Source organism: Pipistrellus hanaki (genome assembly GCF_964339955.1).
Source record: "Pipistrellus hanaki genome assembly, chromosome: 1".
Classification (NCBI taxonomy): Eukaryota; Metazoa; Chordata; class Mammalia; order Chiroptera; family Vespertilionidae; genus Pipistrellus; species Pipistrellus hanaki.
In genome coordinates, this window is record NC_140503.1 from 184,563,197 (window position 1) to 184,577,066 (window position 13,870).

The 13,870-nt window shown below is 34.0% G+C and overlaps 1 protein-coding gene across 1 annotated transcript in view; it reads left to right on the forward strand.

Moving 5' to 3' along the window:
- The window catches only part of GABRG1 (gamma-aminobutyric acid type A receptor subunit gamma1), a 42,764-nt gene that overhangs the window by 14,870 nt on the left and 14,024 nt on the right, over positions 1–13,870 (forward strand). The window contains exons 2-5 of the mRNA XM_084901057.1: positions 752–900; positions 3,922–3,989; positions 11,638–11,858; positions 12,557–12,639. Of these exons, the coding sequence (XP_084757183.1) occupies positions 752–900; positions 3,922–3,989; positions 11,638–11,858; positions 12,557–12,639 (521 nt within the window). The remainder of the gene's footprint in view (positions 1–751; positions 901–3,921; positions 3,990–11,637; positions 11,859–12,556; positions 12,640–13,870) is intronic.

Here is a 13,870-nt window from a genome sequence, read left to right on the forward strand (position 1 = left end):
CAGGTTGTTTCCAGCTTTCTACTTTGCATTATAAAGGCAGTGGGCTATTTGGTCCCTAAATTCTAACTTCTCAGTCTAAAATTTGAGAGACTTGCCTCCCAAATATACATGGAGGGTGTCACCCATGTTGCATCTGATAATATGACAACCTTTGATGAAGTTTTTGGAAAAAAAATGTCTCTGTTCTTCTAACTTAAAAGAATAAGCATAGATGTGTCCAATACTTGTTTCTTTTTACTTCAACCCTTTCTACACTCATCTTTCCTCTATTCTTCTTTTGTATGCATGCATTTTTATACATTTGATCTAATGTTGCAACTATACCTGTATTCATTTATCTTTTAATTTTTATTTTGGGGTTTGGTTATGTAGTGTCACCACTTATAGCTGTCCAGATTGTGTCCTGCACAAATCTAGGGCCAGCATTCACATTTTCAGTGCATAACTTCTACTGAAGTCCTTTAATGGCCATTGTGGGAATGGCCAATAATCATTGTATTATTTTAATATCACTTCATTTTAATATTGTATGTTACATTTCTTGTAATACATTTTTAACATTTGAGTGTTATTATATTAGTGGAGTTCATATAATGAATATACTCGTCTTGCTGAATATAAAATATTTCTAATGCTTTCCCCCCCTCTTACTTACTATTCTCTAACAAAAGTGTAATAATCTTGAACTATTTTTTCAAATGCCCAATTTGTTTAACTTCCTATCATTCGTTTTATTTTCGGAATTATTTAGTGTTGATAAAGCAGATGATGAAGATGATGAGGATTTAACAGCAAACAAAACTTGGGTCTTGGCCCCAAAGATTCATGAAGGAGATATAACCCAAATTCTCAATTCATTGCTGCAAGGCTATGACAATAAATTTCGCCCAGATATAGGAGGTAAGTTTTCAGTTATCTTTCTGAGACTGGGGGACTATAAAAACCATATTTACTGATGTTATTTTAATTTTAGATCATCTATCTCTTGAGTGTCGGATGCATGTTAGAGTGCTGGGTGTGACGAGTATTAATTGGAACAGCACTAGTTTGTGAGGTTCATAGTCTGATGTGAGAATAAAGGCACGTAAACATTTCTGATGTAATTGTTTTACAACTGCTACAATGAAAGATGCAACAGCAAAGTTTAATGGAACTATCTGAAGATTAGAGAGACATTTTATAAAAGGAATATTTGAGAAATAGGAATTCAAATTTTGTGCCAAAGTCACACTGTGTTAATTAATGTAGAATTATAATCCTTGATATTATCCTATACTGTAAAAGACCTGAAGTCGTGAGGCCCTAATGGCATCATGACCAAACGACCAGTCAGAGCTGCGTGGTGGAGGTGGGGCCCACAGCTCCACATGGCGCAAAGGCCGGGCCCGAGGCTCTGGCAGCATGCCCTGGGGTCCCACAGGCACAGCAGATCTGGGTCTCATATGATTCTGTCTGCTGGGCCTCTAGACCTATAAAACAGAAGGGTAATATGCAAATTGTCCCCTCAACCAGGAGTTCAACTGAAGTTCAACCTGGGGGCAGGGCCGGTTCCTCAACTTCCCAGGGCCCCTCCCCCTGGCCAGGGGGATCCCACCCATGCACAAATTCATGCACCAGGCCTCTAGTATTTAGTATAAATAATACTACTTGTTCTACTTTAAGATTGCTATCCTAGGTCCTTTGCCTTCATATGTAAATTTTATAACATAATTAACTTCTAAATCCCCCCACCAAATCCTTAAAACAAACAAAATATATAAAACAGCAAATATTATTTTTGAGATTGCATTAAATATATGGCCAATTATAGGGAAATTGAAATCTTTATCAAATTTTTATCATACCAAATTCATGAGCATTATATGTTGTTTAATGTACATATTTCTTTCTTATTAATGTTTCCTGTAAAGAAGTATTACCGTAGTATATTTCACTAGATTTAATTCTCTATATTTGGAGTTTCAATGCAAGTGTAAATACATTGTTTAAATACATTTCTTTTGATATCAGAAAACCAGGATATATCACTCATATCTAAAACTTTCTAACTGTAATTATGAAAAGTATGCCCTACATATAAAAAATGTTCTCAGGAATCATTAACTTCGTGGCATAGAACTATTTAGTCCTTAGTATCATGAAATAAAGAACAGATAGTCAGTGTTTGTTGATTTATCAAATGAACTGAAAATACCTAATTAAGTAAGACTGGTATGTTGCACTCAATTGCTTATAAATGGTAAGGAATATACTTAGGAGTGAAACTAATAAACCTATTGCCTCATTATTAATTGAATTTCATAAGAACCAGTCTGTAAATCTAGCTCTAATTTGCTTAATTACATTATAGTTATTGGCTGCAATTCATAGCTGGTCAAAATAAATGGCAAGTGGTTAAAGCACCTCCTCTCAGCAGTCATTAGCCTTAGTTAAATTATAAAACCTTGTATAAATCATACGAGCTACTTTTATTTAAGAAATCGAACTGTTGGATAGCAAATAAAATTGCACTGTCATTTATAGGTCTATGAACCTATAGTTTTGTTCTAAAACTATTTCTAACAAATCATTTATTTTTCTAGCTAAGAAATGTGAATGCCATAAAATAGTTTCTTTGCTTGAAGAAAAACAAACTATTTCAATGTTATGGGTTTCTAAGTGTAGTGTTGTGTGTTCTTTTTAATTGCAGAGGGTAAGATTAAATGCTGTTATATAATTGTACAGGCACTATGTTTCAAAATGCTTCAGGTTTCCCACTGAAGCTCGCTAGTCTGGGAGCGCAGCCAGTCTGGAAGGTACAGAGACAGGGAGACACAGGGCTGAACAGAGACTCAGACAGGCAACTCAGCCAGGATTTAGAGGGGGAGCAGCGTCCTGCAGGGGGAACAAAGTATCAGAATGGTAAGAGTGGGAAATACTAGGCCAGGGAGAGAAATCAAAATTTAGAAAGGAGAAGTGAGTAAATATTACCAATAACATGCTACCTTAGAAACTTTTATACTACTATTTTGTTTTTTTCTGCTTTATTTCATTTGCACTCTCTTTATATTTCCTTTTTGTCTTCTTTGTAAGACTTTTACAGATATTCCTCAAGAAGCATTTGATATGTCATAGGAATAAAAATTTTATATCACATTTTGTGGGGAAAGAGGGATAAAAGAAACTATGTGAGAATGTTTCTCATAGCAAACAAAAAATATTATGAGTAGAAATTATCATTATTACAGTAAATCTCATTATAGGAACCAAAAATGCCTGGCAAAGGTTGAAAGCCTAAATCATAATCAAATATGGCGTGATTATGGATATTCTTGAATCATATCATTTGATAGATGTTTGTAATGCTGACCTGTGCTACACATTTTGATAGAATATAAAATACTATATATAAGCCTTAAAGACATACTGAAAAAACACAAATGGTATGTATAAACATGAAGTTCATAGTGACATTCATAACGTATACTTTGTGGGAATTAAGTAAAAATCTACCTTAAACTGGAGCCAATTATGAACAACCTACAGAATATTGTTAACAACAAGGGAGGGAAGGGGTTAGGAAAACACTAGGCGCCTTAATCCATGCAAATTCTAAAATTCTATGGCTGTTAATAGAGAAAATTATCTAGCGATTTTTATTGAATTCACTTCCTTGGATTTAATAAATTATTTAGGTATTTTAAAATATGTTTAGGTTGTGCAGTGGGATGTTTTCAGTTAAAAATAAACATCGTAAAATCAACCTGTAAACTGAAAGGTGTTTCTGTTTCTGTAAAATGCTATGTTTCTTTGTTTCTAGTGAGGGATGCTTTATTATTTTAAAAATAAATAGTAATCCTCATTTAGATTCTTAATAACTAAGTTCTATTTCGGGAAACCTGTGGCCATGTCCTTGACCATGTTTTCTTTGATGTTTTGCAGTGAGGCCCACAGTAATTGAGACGGATGTTTATGTAAACAGCATTGGACCAGTTGATCCCATAAATATGGTGAGTAATGAACATTAAAAAACAGAACTCTCACATGGAATTATTGGGGATATACCCCAGTAATGGAATGAAAATGCAAGTATTTCTGATCATTAATTCTTAATCAGTTGAGGGCAATACCTCCAATTCCTATGTGCCAGATATGAACCACTGGGGCTAAAATGTCCCCATATCTAAGAATGCGTAGCCCTTTACTTCATTGGTAGGAACTATGCTAGGGAACAAAAACTTATCACCTGAGCCATCAAGAGTGGATTCCTGAAGAAATCTGGGAGAAGAAAACCACAAGGACTGAGGGAAAAGGAGTCGGAGAAGGAAAGAGACTGACTGATAGAGGATGGAGCATGAACAGAGTCATAGAGGACTAAAGCAGTCTGATAAGATCAGGAGAATGTTCATAAAATTGATATGGAACATAAAAGCAAGACATTATATCAAAATAATGTTTAGATGCTTTATTAAGGATGGTCATGTAAGTCATAATAGGAAGTTTGTGTATTATATGAATTATATCCCCTTGGATAAGAGAAATGACTGGAAGCTTTTCATCATGAGCATATTATAGGCAGATATATGTAATACATGGGGTGAACGGCATATATGTATGTATATATAATCCTTACTCAAGGATATTTTTATTAATTTTAGAGTGAGAGGATGGGAGAGAGAGAGATAGGGAAGGAGAGGAAGAGCGGGGGAGAAACATTGATTGGTTGCCTTTCATAAGGGCTCAGACCAGGAATGAACCCACAGCCTAAGTTATGTCCTAACCGGGAATGGAATTTTCAAACTTCCTGTGTAAAGGTTGGTGCTCCAACCAAGTGAGCCACACCAGCCAGGGCTACAGATTTATGTATTTAATAGGCAATTCTTACAAAAGCATAGAAGATGGATGTAAGGGGCTAAGCCAGCATTAGAGTGACCACTTAGAAGGTTATTGCATTAGTCTGGATAATAGATCATGAAGGCCTTACCTTGAGTCGTAGCAATTGAGCAGGAGAAGACACTAGTCCATTTAAGAAATATTAGATGAATGAACTTTACAGACTTTAGAGTTTCATTTGTTGTGCATAGGCTGACTCCAAGGTATGTAACTGAGAAGACTTTGCAGATGGTAGAGTTACTATTTGAAACAGGGAATATAGATATGTGCCAGAAGAGCTGTCCAGCAATCATTTGGATTTTGAGACTGCTGGTCAGGGAAGAGTTGTGAGTGAATACAGATGTAAATGGGAAGGGAAGAGGTACAAGCAGAATACAGAATACTTAAAACCTCAATACTACATGAAATGATCCAAGAGAAAATGAAAATGAAGGACATAGATCTAAGAACCAGATGTTAAAATGAAACCAATGTCTATAAAATACAGATGGAAGAAAGAGGGGTGCAAAAAAAGGGATGCGTAAAAATGAGAGGGGTAGGAGAAGAACCAGCAACAGATGATATTATATAATCAGAAAAATTAAAGAGTGTGAAGAAGAAGGAACTAATAATCAATTATCAAGGTAAGTGATAATCCAATGAAAAATGGATTAAGTTGGGCCCACGGCTGTTGGCTGTCAGATGATACTGGTTAACTTTGCTAGATGAAATTCCATGGAATGGTGAAGGTAGAAAAGAAATAACAACTGAATTTTACATCTCTCCTCCATCCTCAAAATTGGTCTCATATCCCACTTTTTGTCACAGGTCCTTGAAGACATAACATGGACTATAGGAATAGACGTGCAACATGTGTTGATGGGTCTATAGTGGGAATGTAGTACTTTTATGATTTTGACATACTTCACTTAGAAGAGAATTTGATGAGTATTGTGGTAGATATGGGAGAGATGAGAGAAAATAAGAGAAAATTTAAAGGAAGGTCATTTAGGATGGAAAATGATAAGAGTGTTATTTATGTGATTTTTAAATATATTTTTACTGATTTCAGAGGAAAGGAGAAGAAGAGAGAGATAGAAACCTCAATAATGAGAGTGAATGATTCATTGGCTGCCTTCTGCAAGCCCCCTACTGGGGATCGATCCTGCAACCTGGCCTGTGCCCCAGACTGGAATCAAACCCAGGACCCTTTTATCCACAGGCATATGCTCTATCCACTGAGCCAAACCAGCTTGGACTGTTAGTTATGTTTTACCTTTATAAATTGAATGGATAGCATTTTACTACTGGTTTAAAGACTTAACTCCTCCAATAGAACCCATAGAAATTTTTAAAAATAGGTTAAAAATGATCTGCCCCAAACCCTAATAATCCCATTTATGTGAGTCAAATTACTTACTAGGACCTATTCAGTGGATTCAATAATGTCTTATATTTATCTCCCTTGATTTTTTCATCTCTGCTAGTCTTTGAAGACAGCAAAAATCAAACAAAAATCACCAAAGCAAACAAACAAACAAACAAACAAACAAAGGAACACACTACAGACTAGATGGCTCAGACAGGCAACATTTATTTCTCCAGTTCTGAAACACAGTAGCCCAAATCAAGATTGTGGCAAGTTTAGTTTCTTAAAAACCCTTTCTCCTTTGTTTTCAGATGCCTACCATCTTGCTGTGTTCTCACAGGAGCTATTCTCTCTGCAAGCACATCACTGGTGTCTCTTTGTGTGTTCGAATTTTATCTTCTAAAAGGACACCAGTCAGATTTGCTTAGGGCCCAGTCTAATAACCTTATTGTAATTTTTAAAAATATATTTTATTGATTTTTTACAGAGATGAAGGGAGAGGGATAGAGAGTTAGAAACATCAATGAGAGAGAAACATAGATCAGCTGCCTACTGCACACTCCTTACTGGGGATGTGCCTGCAACCAAGGTATATGTCCTTGACCAGAATTGAACCTAGGACCTTTCAGTCCACAGGCCAACGCTCTATCAACTGAGCCAAACCGGTTTTGGCAACCTTATTGTAATTTAATAACCCCCTTAAAAGACTTAGCTCCAAGTACTTCACATTCTGAGGTACTGAGGGTTAGGGCTTCATATGAATTTTGTGGCAATACACTTCAGCCCATCACACCATCTGAATAGAATTCTCTAAGATTTTGCTGGTTTGCTCCTTTACTTTACGTATTCGTTATTACAGCAGTCAGATTGTTTCTTTATTACAAGGGTTTAACCCCTTTATATCTGCACAGTCATCATACCTAACAAGCGCCTGTGTCTGCTCATTCTCGTGGTATTATAGTCAGGCTATGTGTGGTTTTATTTTTTTCTTTCTTACTCAATATGATGTTCATATGATTGCCATGAACTTTCACAGCTGCCTGTACTGACTGAGAGCATTGTGGCCACAGCAGGACCTCTCTGTAACCTCACAGCGAATGAATATGAATAGGCTGCGGAGAAGTTGAATTTGACAGTCTGAAATTAGAAACTAACTCTCAGGGAAATGTTAGCACTGGAGCAATATCTTTCAGTAATTAGCTAAATCCTGAGACACAGAGAAAACAATCTTATAAAGAATAGAAAAAAAGAAAAAAGAAATGAGTATCAGACTTTAAGGAATATATACATTTAAGGAATCTATACAAAATACGAGGCTGATGTAGTAAATAAAATAGCAAGGTTGGCAAGAGAATTATGATAAAACAGTGGCAAATAAGCCAAGAAAAAAGAAAGTTTCAATGAAATTTTTAATATTAGCTCTAGTTTAAATGGAACTCCTATACAACCAGTTGATTATTGTAAAGACAAATCATTCTAAATATCTGTGTGCATATTATTTAACATTATGCAAATATGAGATTTCATAAAACAATATATAACTGAAATGTTAATTTTCTTTTGGAGAACCTTAAAATATTCATTTTTAATTAACCAATGCTTAGAGGAGACAAGCCTGTAAGAGCATATGGAAGTCTACAGTTTCATGAATTGTATATTTTTTGCTCTGGGCTTTTGTTTTCCATTTTAATGAATTCATTAAAGAAAAATATATGCTTGTTAAAATAAACCAAAATAGGATTCAAGGCTGTATTAGTGTTCCAGAGATATTTGACAAAAATGAGTACCAAGAGCCAATTATGATGATCTGACTATATAAAAGTTTCATAGTACTGAAGATTCATTTCCCAGTGACATAATTACACACGTATGATCTGGAACAGTGATCATTTTTTTAAAGGCTAATTAAATTAAACTGTTATTAAAACTGGTGATACTAAAGTACATACAGGAAAAATTAAGAATGTTTGATACTGTTTATTAAAAGAGAAGTATTAGGGATTAATGAGGAGCAGTTTACATAGAAGACTGTTTTAACTAAACAATACAAAAAAATTAAAATTCAGTTTTCATCAAATGAACAAAATAGCTTTGAATATGAGTGCAATCAAGCAGGCAGACTTGAGTCTAATTAAGCAAGCACAAGAGAGTGGTTATACAAGTGGGATGGCCAAGTATCAAACTTGAATGTGTGTTTGTGAGGGGTAGGTGTATAGTTTAATAATCTGTTTAAATATGGTGAGAAAGGACTTTTAAGTCTTTTTTGCTTTCTCTTGTTATATCTACCTCATTTTTTGATAATAAACCCCTGAGACATATAACTGTGTTCAAACATTCTAAATAGAGAAGCTGGTGCTCACAGACTAGTTTTTCCCCCCATGAATTTCTTCATTTTAAAGGAACACATGTCTTCAGCATGATTTGTGCAATGGGTCCTAATGTTTAATATGTTTATCTCTCTTTTTCTCTGCTCGTACCTCTTGTTCCTTCCCTCTCTCTCTTTTTTTTTTTGTTTTGTTATTTCAGCTTCTAGATTTAAGAAAATAGAATCTGAAGCATAGCTTGTGCATATTAAAGCAATCCTGATTATTCCTTTTACTCTTTTAACAGGAAACTGTTACCTCTTAATAGGTATATTAATTTGAGAAATTGTGAGTTAGCAAAACCATAAAAAACGAGATTTTTCCTCCCCGATCTAGATAATTGACCTGCATATGCTAATGGAGGGAAAGAGAAGGAGTTTAATCTTTCTGGACCTGATGAATTAAAATAATTGGGGGGAAAAAGAATTTACATTTAGCAGTTTAAACTTCATTTTCTTGGTTTGTACAATACTTTGAGGTTTATTACCGTAGTTTTAATTTTGTTACTTTTTTATATTGCATTAACATATTTCTTTGGCATTAGAGACTTAAATCTAGTTCTTTTCACAGGCTTTAAAACAATAAAAAATATAAGTACATTTTGATTGAACACCAAGAGATCAAATAAGGAATTATAAATGAATAGTATTGTTTTCATTTCTATTCCTCTTTACTTAGTATGCTCATTTACCCATATAGATGGCATTAAAGATCTTAGAATTTGAAATTAAATTAACCTCTGATCTTCTTAATATAAAAATGATATTAGTTTTTTATATAAAAATATATTTCTTATTTCAGGTTTTTGTTTGCCTTACATGTGTTTATTATATATATTGTTACAGGTGGTTATTTTCACTAAATTATATTGCTTCCTTCCTTCAGAGAAGCTAAAACCTAGCAGGGAGACTGGCTACACAATGAAAAATACAGCAATATAGATGGCCAAAGGCCAAGAAAAAAGCTGTGTATGAGCCCAAATATATTTCAAGTTGCAAATGATGACTTTATGCTGTTTTTATGAAAAAAAATTCATTAAAATAATGTATCTGTTTATTATAGAAGCAATTTATGTCCAATATGGGAGAGTTAGAAATTTGATATAAGTGAAAGAAAAAAAAACATTCTAGATTGTTATCCAGGATTCAGCATTGTTACTTCCAATTTAATAACTCTATGGAGATAGCTTTACTATTATAAATACCATAATATTATGAATATTTTATACTATTGAGTCCTTTTGCTCTTTATATTACAACTGTCATGCTACTTACACCTCTGAGACCTCGGATACATACTTACACCTCTGAGACCTCAGATACATCTTTGTCAGACTTTAGAGGTGTCTATTTTGAATTATTTTCAAGATAGAGACCCAGGTTAGTTGCAATTTTGTCTTTATAGATTTGTGGGCATGCTAATGTGGTAGAATGGACCTGTCCTGCATGGTGGTTCTGACATCAAGCTTGGCTTGACAAATTCTGCATGTTGCTGTAAAGACATTTTTTAGATGCAACTAACATTTAAATCACTAGACTTTAGGTAAATCAGATTATCCTTTCTAAGGAAGGTGGATATTATCCAATCAGATGACAGCTTTAAGAGAAAGGACTGAGTGAGGTCCCTTGAGGAAGAGAGATTCTTTCTCCAGACTGCATTTGACTCGAGACTGACACTTCATCGCCTCCCTGCAAACTACACTTGTACCTTTTCTCAACACGTCTGTAGCCATTAGGTTTGATTTACTGCTAACCATTAACTGGCCCCTCATAATATCTGGACATGTGAATAGATAGTTTAGGGAGAGATTAATTTCCAGGTGGGAAGACCAGGTCACAATCAACCAAATTCCGTAATGAAATTATTCACCTATCATAGTTTCTTAAGCAGGTCTGCATTTTATATGAAGTTTCTTTCATTACTAGAAAGACAGTAATATTGAATTAGCTAGTTAAGTATGAGACCCATGCATAATTGGAAAACAGACAGTGTAATGGGAAGATTACACTACATACACTTTCATCAATTACTGTTTGACTTAATGGAGTTAGAAATCAAAATGATTCACTTCTTCATCTTTACTTAGTAATGCTGTGTTCTCAGCTAACTTTCAAGGAAGCAAAGTAAATTTCATAATGTTCATTGGCTCTCACATGTTAAAAGCCTTGTTCCTTATCTCCAAATGTCTATCCTAGAGGCTATTGCACTGGTTCTGGGTAAATGGAATTTTCTTTTCATGTTTATTTTGCTTATTTAGTATGCAGCTTATTATAATCTCTAACTGGGAACATGAAGTACAAGAAAAGTTTAATCATGTTCTGGAAATTACACTAATACAAACTAGTAAACAAAATTGTATTTTCGGTTAGATATCAAATGGCACAAACTGTAATGACCTTCTCATCTTAGTCAGACACTTATTAAGAATTAGTACTTTAAAAGACCTTGTAATTATTAACTTCTGTTATGGATTTGGGAAGGACAGATTATCAAGACATCTTTCTCTTCTTGATCCTGGATTGAGGGGATAATTTTGTATAGAAAAGTTTTTAGATGTCCTCAATATTCTGTGTTTGGGAGAGTGTGACCCTTTGGAAATCATAGCTCTTTCAACAGTGGTTAGCACTTTTATAAACAGGTATTCTAGAGAAGATCCTGTCAGCTGCTACTAGAAAAATTCACAGCTGCTTACTAAACCCAGCCTCTAGATTAGGTAGTTATCAAGTGTCACTTTTTAAAACAAATATATTTTATCAATTTTTTTACAAAGAGGAAGGAAGAGGGATAGAGAACTAGAAACATCAATGAGAGAGAAACATTGATCAGCTGCCTCCTGCACACCTCCTACTGGGGATGTACCCACAACCAAGGTACACACCCTTGACTGGAATAGAACCTGGGACCTTTCAGTCCACAGGCCGAAGCTCTATCCACTGAGCCAAACCGGTTTCGGCTAAAGAAACCTTTTTAATATAAAGATTCAAACATCTAAAGAAAACATGTAAAAGAGTGGCTTTTCTATTACACATCATTATTCTTCTTTTTGTCTTTCAGGAATACACAATTGATATTATTTTTGCCCAAAGCTGGTATGATAGGCGTTTAAAATTCAATAGTACAATGAAAGTGCTTGTACTTAACAGCAATATGGTTGGGAAAATTTGGATTCCTGACACTTTCTTCAGAAACTCAAGAAAATCTGATGCTCATTGGATAACGACTCCTAATCGTCTGCTTCGAATTTGGAATGATGGACGAGTCCTATATACTTTAAGGTGGTACTGTTTTAAAAAGTGTCATTGCTCTAACTTATTTTTCATACTAATATTTGGTCAACTCATGACTTTCCCCTTTTTAAAATTGCAGGGTAAGTAAGAACTATGATGCTCTGTTTATACATTAAAATTTAGCATGGTAAAATAGAAAACAGAAAACTCTTATTTATGCTCACAGTAACATAATGATTTTTATAATGTAGTAAAAAAAATCCCTTAATAAAAGATTAAATGAATGCTGATGTGTAAGATTCGGGTTTATCTAAATTCATTGTCATGAACATATTTACTTCTTAAGGATAATCCATAATGGAAAGATGTTCATGATAAATTAAGAGGAAAACCTATCATACTTAACCATGTACACTCTGTTAATTGTGTGTGTGCACATGCACAAGCCCATATGTATGTGTATTGATCTCCTGAAGCACAAATTTTTAATAGTTAAAAAACATTAGACTAAATGGGTGCAGAGGTAGCTTAGTTGGCTAGAGAGGAAAATGTTAGAATTATCTACGTAACTCATTTATGACTGTTATAATATTGCCACACAAGACTTCAAGATTATAGAATCATTATTTCCTAGTATATCAAAGTTCATTATTGTAGGCCAAAATTGTGCTTGATAATTAGAGAAAATAATTTCAATACTTGAAATTATGTCTCATTTTTAATATTTATTTTTTCCACCTAAATAGGTTGACCATTAATGCAGAATGTTATCTTCAGCTTCATAACTTTCCTATGGATGAGCATTCCTGTCCACTAGAATTTTCAAGCTGTAAGTGAAAAAATACATAATGATTTCATAAATCAACAGATATATAGAGACTAATGAGAATGACAAAACAACTTATCAAAACTTCTGGGATGTAGTGAAAGCAGTAATAAGAGGGCAGCTTATATCATTACAGGCCTAGCTCAAGAAACAAGAGAAATCTCAAGTAAAAAACCTGAAAGAACTAGAAAATGAAGGACAAAAATGACCCAAAATTAACAGAATCAAGGAAATAGTGAAAATTAGAGCCAAACTAAAATAAAGAACAAAAGGACTACACACACACACACACACACACACATACACAAACAACACAAAGATCTGGTTCTTTGAAATGATTAATAAAATTGATAAACCCTTGGGTGACTCACTAAGGAAAAATGACGAAAAACTCATATAAATAAACTGGAAATGAAAGAAAAGTTACCACAGACATCACAGATGTACAAAGGTTCATACTAGAACATTATGAAAGTCTGTATCCCACCAAATTCATTAACTTAAGAGAAATGGAAAATTCCTAGAAATATATTTTTCTAGACTGAATCATGAAGAATTGGAAAATCTAAATAGACTGGTCAACAGAGAGAAAATTAAAACAACCATCAAAAACCTCCCAAAATATAAAAGTCCAGGATCATATGGCTTCACCAGTGAATTCTACCAAACATTCAAAAAGATTTGATACCTATCCTGCTCAAAGTTTTCCAAAGACAATGATGAAGAGGCAATACTTCTTAACATTTTATGAGGCAACATAATGCTGATACCAAAAATCGCCAAGGGTAACACAAGAAAGAAAACTATAGATCAATATCCCTGATGAATGCAGATGCAAAAATCCTAAATAAAATATTATCAAATGGAATACAATACTTTCAACAGTGAATACATCATGATTAAGTGGAATTCATTCTAGAGGCACAATGATGTTTTAGCATATGCAAGTCAATCAATATAATACATCACATTAACAAAATATTAAAAATCATATGACTTTATCAAATAAATACATAAAATGCATTTACTAAGATGTAATATCCATTTATGATTAAAACACTCAATAAAATGAGCATAGAGGAAAAGTGCCTTAACATAATAAAGGCAATATATGAGAAACCCCCAGCTAATATCATAATCAATTGTGAAAAACTGAAAGTGCTTCCTCTAAGATTAAGCAAAGACAAGGATGCCCACTCTGACCACTCTTATTCAACAGAGAGGCTCAGTGCAC